We start from the raw sequence: 17,116 nt of genomic DNA, 5'->3' as shown, positions 1-17,116 counted from the left end.
TATGCAAAATTTATCATTTGTTAAATTAGAACTCTCTTATGGCATAGGACTTTGTTAGATCACACCAAGCAGGGTGTTAACTAGCCTGATGGCACCGCGTATAACGCGGAATTCCCAATTTTTCAAAATTTCCCAAAAGTACATAAAATCATTTAAAAAAAACGACCTTTAGTTAACAGACTTAGATTTTAAGTGTTACGCAAGAAACGTAGAAATACTTAGTAAACGAAGAAAATAATTTAGTTGATCGAAAACAATTACTTTCTTTACAAAAGAAAAAGCGTAGCAAACTTTCAATTCAAAGCCATTTAAAAAGCGTAGCAATTTATTCCAAAATAAAGAAAATGCGTTATTTTTTAATTGACGTCAGTTGTTCTTTAGATTTTTCATTTCGCTTGTTTTTTTATTTGTATTTTTTTATTTTAGACTTTTTATTTTCACTAAAAATTTTTTAAAAGAATTAGAAAGAATTTTGTATTTACAGCCATATACGGTTATTGTAAATAATTGTTTAAACTAAAAAACTTTTGCAATGAACGACCTTTTTTTTTTTTTTTTTTTTTTACTCGTCAGCCGAAAGAAAATTCCCAATATTATGATAGCGCTGTATAAATTTTATTCCTGGGTAACACACTGCCACGTTATAGCCATGTGAAAATGTTGATTTTGATATTGCAGTTGTATCAAAACCAAAAACTGCTTGTTTCAGTTTAAATAACAAAAATCCTGAATCCTATTGAAAACGTTTAAAAATGGCTAAAAAAACCAGTCCAAATGTCCAAGCGCAAAAATTGAACATTTACCTTCATTTTTGACATCAAAAAAGTAGCAACGAATTCAAAACAAAAATCTTACAAATTCATTGATCTTTCACTATAAACTTTGAGCTCATTATAGATCAGACACAAAAGTGGATTTTAAGAACACGATAAGTGTCAAATTAAAATATTATAATTGTGGTTGCAAAAATTCATCTCTAATACTTTTGTACTTTTTTAGTAATCTGACATAATATAACTTTCGTCGAAACTCACAGTAGTTGGGGAAACGACTCTAACCAAAATATCTCGAATCAGCCAAACGAACCAAGCTAAATACATCAATGATATATATTAACTAGATGTCTAACTTCCAAAAGAAAGTGAAGCAATTTTTTTTTGCCACCAGCATATGATTGGATAATAACTTGTTTTGCCACCAGCATCTGATTGGTTAACAGATATTACGGAAAAACGAATAGCAAAAATAAAACAAAACAAAAAAATATTTGTGTCAGTTAAATTAAAAAATGTGTTTAAAATTTAGTCAAATTGGAATGATTTTGTGAAATGCTTTAGTATTGGATAATTTTATAAATGTAGGTTAAAAGTAACGTCAGTTACTTTTAATCTACATTTAATAAATATGTTCAATATTAATAGGCCGGGTGAATAAAAATGAGCAATTGCTTTTACTCAGTACTTGGTCAGCTTTACGTGAATAAAAACTTTAACAACTTTTCTTAAGTTTTTATTCACGTAAAATTGAGCAATTACTTTACCTTTACGTGAATAAAAATATGAGACAAACTGCTGAAGTTTTTGTTCACGTAAAGCTGACCAATTACTGAGTAAAAGCAATTGCTCATTTTTATTCACCCGGCCTAATATCTCCAATGTTTAAAGTTAACATCGCCAGAAATTTTTCTTCTTTGCTTCGGCTACCGGCTTTACAACCTTCAAAAACTTGCTTCACGTTTTCTTACAGAATTTATGTGAAGTTAGACATCAAGTTAATACATATCATTGAAATATATATTCGCAAAATAGGTTGACAATGTTAAACTTACCGCGCTAAACCACTATTTATCACCTACGTGACCGTTTCGTGTTTGGTTCAGCTCCTTTTTTTTATCTCAAGAAATGTTAAAAAGTATCTCATAAAATGTATATCCATAAACTGTATTGTTTTGGAATTTGGATGGCATTTTTTATTTTTTTTTTTGAACTTTACTAACATCTTATAAACAAAAATAGGGACGCACAGTGATCCAGTGAAGTTAAATTAAATACATGTCCATTAAACATATATTATACATCAAAGTAGAGTTCCTTGGGGTCAAGAAACTTATTTTTATTATTGTTTTCACATGATCTTGCTACTTAAATAACGCACGCGTACGCGTTAAAACGCGCGTTAGGGAACTTTAACATTTGTAAACACTTTATTTAAAAATTTAACTTCTTTGACCGCAAAATGCATCATCATAATGTTAATACCCAAACGATCACGTAAGCGTTAAACGCGCTCTAAGATCTTATCCAACAACCTAGTTTAAGGGCTTTCTCATTTGCGAGCTGTATTTTTTTACTAAACCTATATTAATCATTTCTTTCGGCTTAGAACCATACACATTACAAAACTGAGTTGGCTTTGTGATAGTCAATCACACTTTTACTTTCCCATCAAACATGGTCATGTCAACTTTAAAAGTAATGTTAATGGTAATTACTGTACCAGCAATGTTCAAATTTGCTGAAAATCTGTTTTAACTGACATATTTAAGTGTGAAGATCAGTTTCTTCTGCTTTATACAACCTGAGTGAAGTTTAAACACGGTCACTGTGCAACTCTCTGTGTAATCAAGCATACCCCAAGCTGGCATGCTGTTGGCAATGAAAACACGCCCCTATTTATGCATAAATATTTTATGCATACAACGATGTTGATACTTAACAGCTAGTATTAATTATTGTTAAACGCATTTTGTGACAAAGTGATTTTTTTTATGTTGCAGGTAAAGAGCCAATGTTTTCAATATTAAACAAAAGCGAAAAAATTGCTATGTTAAACAGGCTAACTTCTTGCTTAGTCTATTTGGTAAATTTATGGTTATCAAACTTATTATTCCGTTCATCTCAACTTTAAAACTTTTACTTAAATCAATCATACTTATAGTTCTAGTAACTATATTATTTAGCAAACATTTGCTGAGGTTTAGTCAAACATTTTCAAAAAAACATGTTAGCTTTTCTTCACCAAGCTTATTAAGGCGAGGATACATTGCGATAACATTATTTTTACATTATGAGAAAGGGCTGAGTTTCTAAACATTTCGTTTTGCAAATCACTTAAATCACTTTGCACTTTCAGAGCGAGAACCTCCTCTGGTTTCATAGCTGTTTGAGTCAAGGAATCAACACTTCTTCTCATCTGAGCAGCATCGACACATTTAGAAGTTCTTTTCAAAATATCAGCTGTATTTTTTTTCTTCTGCTACTTTAGCACTCTTTGATGCAGCAACATGGTGTTCGTTTACAGGAATCATTCGAGTCAAGGAATCAACACTTCTTCTCATCTGAGCAAATTCTACAATCATTTCTCTTTTACTTCTTTCCTTAACTAAATCTTCCTGGTCGAAGATGAGAAGGCACATCGTAATTAATAAGGTATTTTTATTGCCAATTATTTTTTGTACTTTAAAAAAATTTCGTAGTTACGGCTATATTTTTTAAACTTATTTTTTAAATTCTGTAAAAAAGTAAGTTTAAAAAATATGGTAGTAACTATGAAATTAAATCTGTAAAATTGAGGGCACCTAATTTATCATGATTAGACACTTTAATCAAAAAATGATATAATAGCAATAAAACTATTATAGTTATAAAGAGCTTGATGTAAGGGTTCTAATGACGCCTCATTTATGTTTCTAAGTGAAATAGAAGGAAAATTATTGCATTTTTACTGTATTAAATCTGGTAAAAAAAAAAATTAATGATAATAAAAAAACTACAAAAATAAATAGAAGAATTGCCACTGCCATGAGATAAAATTGTACTAAAAATGCTATAATTGATGTGTGGGCAAACGGCGACCAAAAAAAAAGAAGTAACATGCCGTGATCGTTATTTTTCATTGATTGGGCCATATATGAGCAAAGATAGTGTGTACATAATAAACTAGATGCAATATTATTGTATGCGCTTTTACCATTTGCAAATTGTTGAATATCTATAGATATTAATTTCTTATAAATAGGTGAACTTACCTAACTTTCAATGAAAAATATATAGGGAAAAAAACTTGTTAGAGAAAAAACGAAACACTACTATTAAGATCACGAACTCTCTTTTAAAATGAAACACAAAATGATTTACATATCGATTACTTAAACGCTTACATGATCAACCGAGCAAGGCTATTCCTTTTAAACATCCTGGAATACTTTGCTCGGATTGACTACCCTGAGACAAACCGCATTTCAACAAGCTATACTTGAAGAAAATTTTTGTAAAAAGTTAGCTCCCATAAATTTGATTACACTATGCTTGATGGTAGTATCCACTCTCCTGTCACCATTTTATCTGATTCATACCAAGTTTCCTTTTAAAAGGAAAAAACATACTGAACAAGAGAGTGCATCTTTGTAAAGACTACTTGTCAATACAAGAGTAATACTGGAATTTTTCTTTTTTTTATTTAAGTGGTGAAGTTCGCATTGTAAGTATGGATTTCTTTAATTGGAATCTCATTGATTCCAATTAAAGAAAATATAACAATATCAATATAACAATATCAAAAGTAGTTTTTTGCATTCAATACTAATAGTATTCCAACTCCTCTTCTTTTGTTTTATGTTCTTGCCCACCGTGCATAATTGGAATCAATTGGAAAGAAAATCCTTAAGGACGTTTTGTTTGAAATAAACTTTTAGTTGATAATTCAATATACACAAAATCTGAAATACTTAAAATTGCAAATGAAAGTGTATAAACAAAAAACTTCAAAGATTTTAAATATAATAAGAATTAAGAGCTTTGATTTCAATATAACAATATCAAAAGTTTTTTGCATTCAATACTAAAAGTATTCCAAGTCCTCTTCTTTTGTTTTGTGTTCTTGTACACCGTGCAACTCCAGTTTTTCGTTTTCGAAGGGTAAAGGACGATAAATTCTTAGATGAATAAAACTGTCATCACCGGTGCGCACCTGAAAGTTGAGAGAAAATATAAAAAAATGTATACATTAAAACGAATGAAATTTTAAAGTACTTGAGGAAATTTTAAAGTACTTGAGGAAAAAAAGGATCATTCATATTTCTCATACCTAAACATACTTACCAAACACGGTGAAAAGTGAAAAACGGGATCTTTATGCTGAACTGATTATTTAAAAAGAGATGTATTTGACGTGTTTTTGATAAGATATGAAAGGCCGAATACACATTAAAGATGCACTCTATTATATATATACATAAATAAATAACAAAAAAACAAAGTTTAAAAATTTCTTCTAAAGTAAAATAGCGCTGTATTAAAATATTTACCTTAATGAAATAGTTCAGACCAGAGACAACTTGGGTTTTATACGAAACAGCTTCATATTTGTCTAAAGTATGGTTAACTTTATTCAAGACCTGATCTTTTATCTAAAAAAAGTCACGAGATCCAGAAGTAAAAAAGTCAGCAGTTTTCTATCGTTTTTGCATTACATTTATGGCGGTGATATATTGACCAGGATATATTGACTAATTCCACCATCTCACAGGTAATTCTTTTGTAAATATCGTAATACCATATCACTGTACTTACAAAAGAATTGTTTGAGAAACGTTAAGTATAAACTTATACAATATTTTAAGTTATGTAAATACAAGGGTTAAGGTTAAGTTGACGTCAAAGTAAAGAATTAGTTTAAGACTAATTGACTGATTGCCTGACAAATTCAAAAAATTATTTCAAGAAATTTAAGCCGAGTTACAATATGCGACGCTAAACTTATCATTTAGCGAATATTTTTATTTAAAAAATTTTATTTAGAAAAGTTAATTTACATACCTTTTCAATAACTTGCTGAACTTCAGCAGTGGCTTCTTTTACCGAGCTTGTGCCACCTGCTCTTGTCATTATCGTTTTGTAGCTTAAATTAAATTTATAGTAAAAAAACTGAAGGTTGAACATTTTTATTGATTAGTCCAAACTTAATAACGGAACAAAAAGAGTGTTAAAAATTTCAGCCGAACGGAAATAATAAAAAGAAAATGTGAATTTTTTTATAAAAGTGCAAGAAACACTTATTTTTATCGATTTTCCATTTATTTTTAGAGATTTTTAATACGAATTTACAAGCCACAGTTGGGATATAACTATAAATGGTGCTATTAAAAATATACAGCTACCAATAGAGCATCATTCTAACCATTAATTAAAGCTTCATGTGACATTACAAACAAGAATGTGTCATTTTGTAACGTTAAATTACAATTGCTTTTTTTTTTTTTTCAACATTCAACTTATGTCTTTTTAAAGTTTTTTGAACGAGAAATTAAAGGTAATAATAGAATTGAACATAAACGTAAACGGTCATTACTTATAATAATGTTCACCACATGGTCAATTATTAGCTTTTCGCACCTTTTAACTTACATTAGCGCATTTTAAATTTTATTTTAAAAAATTTAAATTTGTAAAAGCGGAGCAAAAACTGCTTCATTTCCCAAGAATATATATTAATGCAATCGTCACGTTTTACTCTGAAGGCACTTAGGAAAGCCAGATACTTTTATGAGTCTGAAGGCATTAAAAAAGTCAATAGAGTTGAGTTTATATATTAAGCATAAATAATAGCTTTATAACGAGTATTATCTCAACTATTTACATCAAAATTAACAAATTTCGATCGATCAATATTATCAACCAGAAAGTCTTGTTCAAGACATTTAAAATAACAAATGTATTTAAAATTTAATATTTAAAATATGAAATATAAAAATATGCCTTTTTGAAATTCACGTCTTCATTAGGAAATTATTTTTCGAACAAAGGTAAAACCATAATTGTTCAACTTAACGAAACGTCTTCAACTTAACGAAACATCTTCAACTAACTCAGGAAGATTAACCTGAGATAAGACATTTTCGAGATTATCATTGAGCTGTTTTGTTAAAATAGAAATAACTCTGTAGTCTTTCAGGGCTTCCTAAAACAAAAAAGGGGAGACATGAATATGTTTTTTGATGAGGTAACTTGGCAACACAGATTTAATTTGCACAATTTAATACAAAAGTTAAAAGATCATAGTAGAAAGATTGAAGAAAAGATCACAGTAAAAAGATCGAAGAACTGATGATCACCTGTGCAAAATTTTGAGAGCGATTCGAGGGAGGTATAAATGTTTTTAGTTTATTGATAAGAGAGTTGTAGCGTTCTAAATGGTGTTCCACTATACCATGACGAAATGAAAAGTTTCTTTCCCCTAAACATACAAACAATTAGATAACCGAATAAAAATATTTAAAGTAAAAAATTAAAGCAAAGAAATTTTTACTTACAGAGTTTTTTGTGAAATAATCTAAAAATAATAATAAATATTTATAACATTTTTCTTTTTATTCACATATTTTTTAACATGAGAAATACAGAATCCTTATGAAAGTAAAATTATATTAACTAATCTTTTATCTCTAACAATATTTTACAAGCTACTAAGTAAATCATTTTATACTCTAAAACTTAATTACTTAAAGTGAATTTTGTATATATTTATATGTATATATACACAAACAATTAGAGCTTGATTTGGGAGAGTTAAAATCTTTTTAAATAAGTTTTTCATTGTTTTTCTTTTGCATTTTGAAACTTTTTTTTATATTTTACTTTTTAAAAAAGTTATTTCGTGATAAAGACATGATGTAGGTTCTGCTGGTGCTATTGTCTCCTTGTTCCTTATTATTTTATGCAGTGTTCTTTTATCCTTATATTTCAGTTCTTGCGAAGAAAGAGCAAGTTTTTCAACTATATATTTTGATTACAAGGTTAAAGATTGTAACCAAAATATGCTTTTTGCGTTTATCTTTTTTAGTACCACAATTTTTTTCGTTGTGGTCTCTTTTGTAAACAATGTCTTTGTCATTGCACATAAAACAATGTCTTTGTCATTGCACATAAAAGGAGAACTCAAAATTTAGAACTTACATAACTTTTCTGTTACTCTAAAATCTTTGAGCTAAAAATTTATTACAAAAATGTACTGAATTAAATCTGGTAAAAGTACCATGATAGATTGAGCTGAAGTGTCAGATGTAAATTACTTAATATTTTTTTAGTGATCTTATATGGTTTGTGAGAATAAAAATAGAGTTATTAGTGATTAGTACAAAATTTATATTTTATGAAAAGAGTAGAGGTTGTAAAAATGTAATGGCTTTCATAATTTGATTCCTTATCTGCTCTCTGGGGATTATCACTCATGTTCAAAGTAAATAAAACTCATCTAAATATATCATACTAAGAATAGTTGATACAAAAATTTGATTTCACATACTTTTTTACCAGATATTAAACAAAAGTCAGTTCTAAAAAAATTTCATGCTAGAGTTTTTTAATAGAAAATTGTAAAATTCTTTAGTGTGAAAGCTTTTGATGTTAGCGAGGCAATAAAAGTATGGTTCTAGAACCTCCCTATTTTTAAAATAATCAATTCTATTTTCAGTTTTAGTAATTTTTCTTAAGGGTAATAAATCCTCAAAAAAATACTAAAACCACTGACACTTGACAAACATGCTGATATTTGACTTAACTAATTTTAGTGTTAAAATAGAATTCTTATACTTTCTGAGAAATTATTTAGTAAAATTTTTTGCTTTCCTTTAGTAAAATTTTTTAAAATTAGATACTGTGAACTTATTTCTTAACTTTTACCTATTTATATTTTCAGAAGAATTTAATGATTTTCCAATTATTTGTTTCATATTTTGATTAAACATATTTTTTTGCTACAACTACAGTACAAGTTGTAGTTGTAGCAAAAACATATTGTTTTGCTACAACTACAACGCAAATTGTAGTTGTAGCAAATACTTTAAAAAAAATTAAAAAATCTAATTAATACCTGTTAATATAACATTTCTTTAACTTATAAATATTTCTTATGTTAAATTAATATAAACAAAATCAAACTCTAGTAATAACCTGCTTTAGAATCTTGCTCACCACAAAAGCTTTCAAATAGACTATATATTTAATTATATTTAAATTAAGTTTAAAACCATTAAATATTAATAAAAATATTAAAAAACATGAATAGGATTTATTCTTAACTTCTCCAATCTGTTAAATATATATGTATATATGACATGCAGCATTTAACGAAGTTGATTTGTTTAAGATTTATTTAAGAATTATGTCTAAATTGATTCTAATTCATCAAAAGATATCCCTCAATGTAAAAAAAAAAAAAAATGCTTTAATACTTACGACTCAAACTTTGGTTTTCTTGCTTCTAATAAAACAGTGACACCATTGGAAATTTCAAATTCATGACTAGTTTGATCTTGTATTACATAATCATCAAACTCGTCATCACTCTCAGAGGCTTCACCAGACACAACAACACCACTACTAGGACCTTCAATTAACTAAGATAAAAAACAACAGAAAAATTCACCAAGCATGAGTTTATCTTCTTTATATGTTAAAAAGAGCAAAGCAGCTGATGAATTTTTTCCAAAGCAATAGTTCTATAAATAAATAATTAAATAGTTCTACATATAAATAGTTAAATGTTATGCTTTTGCTTTGTGATGAAGCAGAACTCAACCAAAGAAAACAAAATGTTGAAATTGTTAAAATTTGAAGCAGTTCTTTAAAATTTAATTTCAAACTTTCTAAAAACAAATATTTTTCCAGAAAACAAGATATTGAATGATTCTTTTACTTTTTCAAGACTCCTCAAAATTAAAATAAAAAGAGAAAACATTTAACTTAGTACTTTTTATGCTTACTTTAAATTTCAAAAACAATTTTAAACTTTTTTTTAAAAACCCAAATTTACCTTCACAGGGGAGCACAGTACATGCATTTATTAACATTTTTTTTAACATACACTTTATTGTGGGAAACATTTTTTTTCTTTTAGTTTTTCTTAACAGGCTGAACTTTAGTTTGACTTAACATACAAATTAACTTATTTTAATTGAAGTTGTTGATGAAATTCACTCTAATTTTAGGCTGCTTTTGATATAACTAATTTTGAAAGTAAGTTGGTATAGATAATTTGTAAACATCTTGATATAGCAAAATATTCAAAAGTACTGATAATTTATGTTTGAAAATGGACTTGCAAATAGCTCTTTCAAGCCATCATGAAGTCCTTTTTGTTTTTAAACTTCATTAGACTAAATAAATTTGGATATTCAAATAAGACCGTAAGTGAAGAATGAAAACTTGATTTTCTGATAATCTTTCAAATCATTTTACAAATAAAATCTTTCAAAACTTAAACATAATTTTATTACTCTCAAATTTCTTTTGTGCTTTGCTTAAAACTAAAGAATGCCATGGTTTAGAACAAAATTATCTTAATGAATTGAAATAAAAGTTGTATTTTTTGTGTTTAAAACATATTTACCAATTTAACTTCATGTATTGTTTTGTGAATAAAATATTGCAAAAATTTATAGAAAAATAACATCTGAAGACTGCAGGGGAATGATAACAACTGTTCAAATTAAAAATATTTTGTGTTTTTATATCTTTCATCTTATACTGGTGCTAACATATTTTTTCTGACAATATTCTACAAAAAAACTAAAGTTGCCAGGTAAAATTGAGGTGTTTAACAATATGTAAAATCAAAGGTTGTTGAAGTTATCAGACCTAAAATTTTGTGCTAAAATATTCATAATCTTTACACTAATCTTTTTTAATATACAAAATCTTTTACCTTTGATTCAACTTTTGACTCAATGCTCTTAACATTTGAAGCTATTTCTGAGCATTCATCATCACTTTCAGAAGCTTCACCTTCAAGTATATTTGTTCCTAAAAGTATATAAGTGTATAATTTGTTCCTAAATAAAATTAACAATTATTAATAAGTGATAACTATCTAGCAACCAAGTTTCCTTGATTTAGGAAAGTCAGTTTTAATGTTACAGCTTCATGTAAATTCACTTAAAATTTAAAGCTAGCTGAATTATAAAACCAACTTTTATGACAATCGTATAAATGTAAGGGAATTGGTCAGCATATGATCTCTGATTTTTCTATCTACAATTGAAATTTTTTTTCTTGTTTATGTCAAGAATTGAAACTTGTTCAACGTTACAATTGAAACTTGTTCAACAGTAACTTGATCATGACTTAAAGTGAAAACAACTTTAAAAGGAAATACCAATTCTTTAAATTTGATAATAACAAGTGTTTAAAAGAAAAAATCATCTGATGAGTTGATGAATAATTCTCTCTGTTAATTTCAATTACTTTGTCACAATAAGTGAATGACAAAATACCTTTGTGAAATGAATCAAACTATTGAATTTGTTTTTAACTATATTTAATTTTCACAAGACTAGTACAAATATTTTCTAGTTAATTGAACTATTTCTTTAATTTTCAAGATTTAAAACAAACTTTATGACATGCTCTTTTTAATTGTATTCTAATACAACTTAAGCTTGGAGTTTGTTACCTAAATGGTTAAATGAAAATTCAATATCTAAACTATAAATTTTCCAACTGCATAATGTAAAAACTGGATCTTGTAAGAAAAACAAAAACTTCTTTACAAAAGTTTATCTCAATATCAAGTTGGAGCTTGATTTAAAGCTGTACAAGAAAATTATTGCCTAGGTTCCAGCTTCCACATGCTAATTTGGTTGTTTTACAAAAAAAAAGTCTTAAAACACTGACGCACAGAGGGTTTAAATAGTGCAATTTAATGATATAACATCTTAAAAAATCATTATTTAGAATGTCAAAAAATCATTTGTTAATTGGTTAAATATACCTCTCAAACAACTTTTTGAATTTTTGGAAAGTTGACAACTTTTTTGTATTTTTGAGTCTTTTTTATTTAATTTTAATTTCAGAAAAAAAAAAAGAGCTTATCTAAGGTTTACCGACTAATGAAAAAGTTTTGTGTCACCTCTTTTATGACTTGAAATCAAACAAACTGAGTTATTCATTAAGTCAAATGTCATCAACAAAGTTTTCCAAACTTGGCATATAGCTAACATTCCAATAACTCAGAAATCAAATGCTGCAATAAACTAAAAGAACTGTATGAGAAGCATGTTTAAACAAACTGATTTTGAAAATGCTTTTTTAGATATTTTGAAAAAACTATTTGATGCATCAAATGCCAATTCATACAGATTAATTACAATTCCAAGAGACTGTCAATTTCTTCAATATAAACAAAAAGCTAGGATACTAATAATGTTGAGAGAAGACATAGGGTTCAAAATAAAAGAAGATAGAAAACAGAAACAGATAAATATAGAGATTCAAAGCCAGCCAAAAATTAATGTAATAAAAGAGAATTCTAGGATGTCTTCTTCTCTAAAAACTTGTGATGAAGATGATGATGAATCAGGAGAAGACATAACTAATGAATCAGATGAAAAACTTTACATAGCAATTACCATTGGCAATGCCTTTAAAAATATAAAACTACAACAGAAGTTAAAAGATTATCTGTTGGCTTCATTGATACTCTAAAAATATCTAAAAACAGTAAATTTGAGAAACAGTGTTTGTAGCAAGCTTAGATTGTAGAAAAGCATTACCTTGAGAAGCCATGCACATTGTTGGTAGTTAGGATTAATTATGGAGAAGCCATGCACATCCTAAGGGCAGTTAGGATTAATTATGGAGCTAGAAAAGCAGTAAGACAATCAATTGGTGACAACATCAAAGATAAATTTTTACCTAAAATGCCTATTTGATGTTGTCACCAATTCAAAAGCTTGTCATTTTGATGACAAACTTTTGCCTGATTTTAAGGACTACAAGTAAGTATATCTGGAAAAGATATAAAGAAACTATTAGGGATCCTCAAGATGGAACTGGTATCATTATAAGAAACATAATAGCTAAGTTCTTTCAGAGTTGGGATGGTGTGTCAGAGTGGTTAGCAGCTTGTGTTTGATACTATAAGTTCAAATACCAATATTCATAAAGGTGATGTAGCAATAGTTTAGAAACCTTTGATAAATGATTTTTATTTTTAGCATGCAGACATTACATTCTGGAAATCACCATTGGGGGTGTATTTAATTCTTTTTTTTCCGGTAGATTTCAAGATCAATTTTATTGATAAGAAAAACTACTCAGCAATTTACAAAAACATGACTGGTAATACATTGACAAATGCGATAAATTTTCTTCAAGATCAATTAAGAGTTAATAAACCTTGCATTGATTTTTTGCTGTTGATAAAACTTTCTCTAATCGAATTTGAGATTTTGGAACCAGAATCAAATTTTACAAATTTCATTTATCCAGGTGCATATTACAGGGGGCTAAAGGCACCTGTTATTTAAAGGTTTTTTACTTTCATAAACAGTTCAAATTGACTTCTCATCTACAGGCATTAAAACAGATTTTTTTTTCACTGTAACTATTTACATAAATGGAGATTCAGTGCATCAATTAGGTGCAGTGCTCCTTACAATAACTATTGTTTTATCAAAACTGTAAATTTTTTTTTTTTGATTTCTTTCTAATCAAAGAGTTGGTCAGATTTTGTTACAAAAATTTTGAGAAATTTCTGTCAGGACAGTTTTTCGTTAGTGATCCAGAAACATGGCCACATCTATAAAACTACAACAGTGCAAAAAATATTGTGTTATTAATGATTGTACTGAACTTGCAGTGATCGATATCTAACTTTATGCCCCTTACTCAGGATAAAAAGCATCTTCAACTTATATACCAAATAAAAAAATCATGGAAAACTGGTGAAAAAACCTTTGAAAAGAACTATACTCAAGAAAGTTAAGTTTTAAAAATAAATGCACATTTTAAGTAATTAGAATTGAAATCATATTTAACATTTTCAAAATTTGATAAGAAATAAAACTTTTGTTGAAAAATTGTAATCTGTAAGGGATTTTTTAAACTGCAATATCATTGAGTGGTCTCTTGATATTATTTGATCTGCCTGACTTCAAAAGAAGTTCATATGCCAAAAAAAAATTGTTTTTCCTAATAGTAAAAATCAACAACTTAAAAATTCTGACAAAAGATACCTCTCAATGTCCTCATCAAGCTTGCAGACTCAATGCTGATATTTTGACAAGGTGTTCCTAATTCAAAAGGCTATCTAACAAAGTACTGATGTAACTTAACTCATTATTTGATGGTTTATTGGCAGAAAAAGAAAAATTTAACTAATTTTTTTTACTCAGTCACATCATGATGACCTGAGAGATTTCAATTAAGTTTTTTAAAAAGATTTTTTGTGCTATGTTTGTACTCAAATTAATTTTCTTAAAACCCTTTTATATGTTACTTAAGTACTAACACTATCTCATAACATTATCATAACATGTCAAACTAATGCAATAATACTTTTAAATGGTTAAATGGTTTTGTAATATTTATAGTATGATTCATTTCTAGATAAAAACCATCCTGTAGTCTCAAAATTCATTAATGGTTTATTAGAAACTCCTTTTTTTAAGTTAAATCAAAAATAATACTTGTTAAACCTTTGATAGACAATGAACAAAGATGAAAACATCAAACTTTTACAACTTGTAAATTTCTGGTATTAAATTTAGAATATATATTTGACACAGAACGCTATTACAAGTTTAAATTTTTTATTTTTTGCTGCAAAACTCATTTCTCCTTTCATATATATATATATATATATATATATATATATATATATATATATATATATATATATATATATATATATATATATATATATATATATATATATATATATATATATATATATATATATATATATATATATATATATATATATATATATATATATATATATATATATATATATATATATATATATATATATATATATATATATATATATATATATATATATATATATATATATATATATATATATATATATATATATATATATATATATATATATATATATATATATATATATATATATATATATATATATATATATATATATATATATATATATATATATATATATATATATATATATATATATATATATATATATATATATATATATATATATATATATATATATATATATATATATATATATATATATATATATATATATATATATATATATATATATATATATATATATATATATATATATATATAGGTCAATTTCAACTTTTTCCAAATGACAGAAAGAAAACTTCGATTGAGTAAGGAACATATTTAAATAATTAGAAAATTCTTACCTTTACGATCCATAAAACTGTCGCGCATCTTATACTTGCTCATCTTAATTACACTCACTTAAATGTTTTACTTACAAAGAATACAAAAAGACTAAAAAAATAATATAAATAATTTATACATGTATATACAAAATAGTGATAAATAAGTCGGACATTAAGAAAAATAAACAATAAAAAAACACGGCAAATACCGCCGTTTTTCGTCATTGTCATAAACGGAGTGTAAATTAAAAACTCCCGTTCAAAAAAAAACGAGTTGGTGTTAGTGTTGGTGTTAGTGTTCATTATGACCTGTGACAGGTCATAATGAACACTAACACCAACTCGGAATCAAACTATTTGCTCAATAATATTAATAGTTTGAGATTTTGCTATCTCGTGAATATACTTCTAGTTTAACAATGGAAGCCATAAAAAAAATTCGCCTTGTCCTTTGAACGGGTAGTCCGCCAACGCCGTTTGAACCGTGATGCTACTTAGACAAATTGCATCTTCTATGTAAACATTGCCTGTCAATCGTTAGTATGTCGGGAGCAGAATTAACAAAGATCTCTGAAACGACTGTAATAATCAGTGAGGTTGGTTGTTTTCTAATCTTAATCGCTAGCGAAGAGTACACTGGTAGTCGTCAACACCATGACGTGGACTCTAAAGTGTACATCCACGGCTGAGGAACGAAGATCAGAAACTCTAACGATAAACTTCAGATCTCAGTCACTCGCATAGCTCGAACTGGGAAAATTAATGTCGCAGTATTCATCTTAATGGACGCTATTAAATATTTGAAAGTGGAAGCTTTGAATGTGTCTTATGGTAAAGAAAAAATGCTTTACTTTTGTTAGCGCAAATGCTTAAACAGTAAACCATAATGGAGAGGGGAACATTTTAAAACAGAAAACAGCTTGTATGCTTTCGTGTGTGCAAGTGTGTACGCTGTGATGTCACCTAGAGTCAACTTTAAAGTCAACTCCTTATTTTACACATAAATATTGGGCACTATTGAACGTCAATAACCAAAGTAGTCATGAAATTTTACACTAATGCAACATTGATTGATATTTAGGGGTGCCCATCGAGCTTCAATTTTTTACGTATACTAGATTTTTATAACCATGTTAGCAAATAGCAATATATTTAATCAATTATTTAGACACACCCTTTTAGTATTAGAAGCTAACTTGACTATTGTTTATGCCAACTGTTCGGGTTGTGGCATCTATTCAACAGAAATTTTAATTGAGTCATCAAAGGGTTCTGTCACCTTAACGCTAAGTTTAAGTAAAAGTTGCATAACTGTTTCATCAGAGAGTTCAAATGGAGCAATTTCACTTATGCTCCTTGAACTCATACGTGCTAAAAATCTTCTTTTAGTGCAATCAGGAAAACGTCAAAATCTCCGAGGACAAACTGAATGAAAAAAAAAAAAAACTTCTTAGTTAAGACTTTATTCTGTCCAATATGGATGTTAGTCCAGGAAAAAGAGTATACTAATTTGGGCCTTATTTGGTACAGTTGTTTCATTGTTTCTGCTGGTGATTTACTTTTTTTGGTCTATGTTATCTGTTTCCACTGCATCACTTGAAGCAAATGAAGATGTAGCTCCAGAATAACGTTGATTGAAAAGGCTTCCAGTTGTGAATGCATCCAAATGAGCGATGTCAAACATATAGTCAAGCTGTTTGGTATCGCCCATTCATCGCACCCAGAATCTCATGTTTATATTAGGGCGTCCCAGCTGCCCCACAAAACTCAAAACTTGGTCGTGGATAGCTGTTCAAGTTTTTGGTAAGGCGTTTGGGCCTAAAAACAACGGATATTAATTTTTTTCTGCAATCTGATCACATATGAGTTAGCACAAACGACAAAGTTTGATACTGTGAAAAATATACATTTTTCGTAATAATATCTTATGAATGTTTATTTTAT

The 17,116-nt window shown here is 27.6% G+C and overlaps 2 protein-coding genes across 3 annotated transcripts; both read right to left on the bottom strand.

Annotated features, from left to right (window-relative positions):
- Window positions 1–4,769: 4,769 nt before the first annotated feature.
- Window positions 4,770–6,369, bottom strand: LOC149890719 (cystatin-A-like). Its single transcript, XM_090082934.1, has 3 exons — window positions 5,817–6,369; window positions 5,306–5,407; window positions 4,770–4,968 (listed from the first exon to the last, which is right to left on the bottom strand). Exons 1-3 carry the CDS (start codon window positions 5,937–5,939, stop codon window positions 4,840–4,842), a joined length of 354 nt encoding a protein of 117 aa, XP_089939060.1. The 5' UTR covers window positions 5,940–6,369; the 3' UTR covers window positions 4,770–4,839.
- Window positions 6,370–6,553: 184 nt separating this feature from the next.
- Window positions 6,554–15,347, bottom strand: LOC145202417 (uncharacterized). Of its 2 annotated transcripts, XM_090082931.1 has the most exons (6): window positions 15,191–15,344; window positions 10,702–10,799; window positions 9,234–9,394; window positions 7,310–7,329; window positions 7,112–7,233; window positions 6,554–6,957 (listed from the first exon to the last, which is right to left on the bottom strand). In XM_090082931.1, the coding sequence occupies exons 1-6, from the start codon at window positions 15,231–15,233 to the stop codon at window positions 6,838–6,840; spliced, it is 564 nt and encodes a 187-aa protein (XP_089939057.1). In that variant the 5' UTR covers window positions 15,234–15,344; the 3' UTR covers window positions 6,554–6,837. The 2 variants fall into 2 exon arrangements, with proteins under 2 accessions (XP_089939057.1, XP_089939059.1); XM_090082933.1 differs by lacking the exon at window positions 7,310–7,329 and having other exon boundaries at window positions 15,191–15,347.
- Window positions 15,348–17,116: the final 1,769 nt, after the last annotated feature.

Source organism: Hydra viridissima, unplaced genomic scaffold, assembly GCF_058129835.1.
Source record: "Hydra viridissima isolate aposymbiotic clone 2 unplaced genomic scaffold, HvirCarnegie_v1 scaffold_3, whole genome shotgun sequence".
Lineage (NCBI taxonomy): Eukaryota > Metazoa > Cnidaria > Hydrozoa > Anthoathecata > Hydridae > Hydra > Hydra viridissima.
This window is presented reverse-complemented; position numbering and strand designations above follow the sequence as displayed.

What these genes read in the sequence shown, in the direction of transcription:
- LOC149890719 (XM_090082934.1), bottom strand. Translation starts at nt 5,939, where the DNA reads ATGTTCAACCTTCAGTTTTTTTACTATAAATTTAATTTAAGCTACAAA. An exon ending in TTCAGCAAGTTATTGAAAAG is followed by an intron (nt 5,408 to 5,816) that starts GTATGTAAATTA and finishes GACTTTTTTTAG; the next exon opens with ATAAAAGATCAGGTCTTGAA. An exon ending in GTCTGAACTATTTCATTAAG is followed by an intron (nt 4,969 to 5,305) that starts GTAAATATTTTA and finishes CTCAACTTTCAG; the next exon opens with GTGCGCACCGGTGATGACAG.
- LOC145202417 (XM_090082931.1), bottom strand. Translation starts at nt 15,233, where the DNA reads ATGAGCAAGTATAAGATGCGCGACAGTTTTATGGATCGTAAAG. An exon ending in ATTATTTCACAAAAAACTCT is followed by an intron (nt 7,234 to 7,309) that starts GTAAGTAAAAAT and finishes TTGTATGTTTAG; the next exon opens with GGGAAAGAAACTTTTCATTT. An exon ending in GCTCTCAAAATTTTGCACAG is followed by an intron (nt 6,958 to 7,111) that starts GTGATCATCAGT and finishes TTTTTGTTTTAG; the next exon opens with GAAGCCCTGAAAGACTACAG.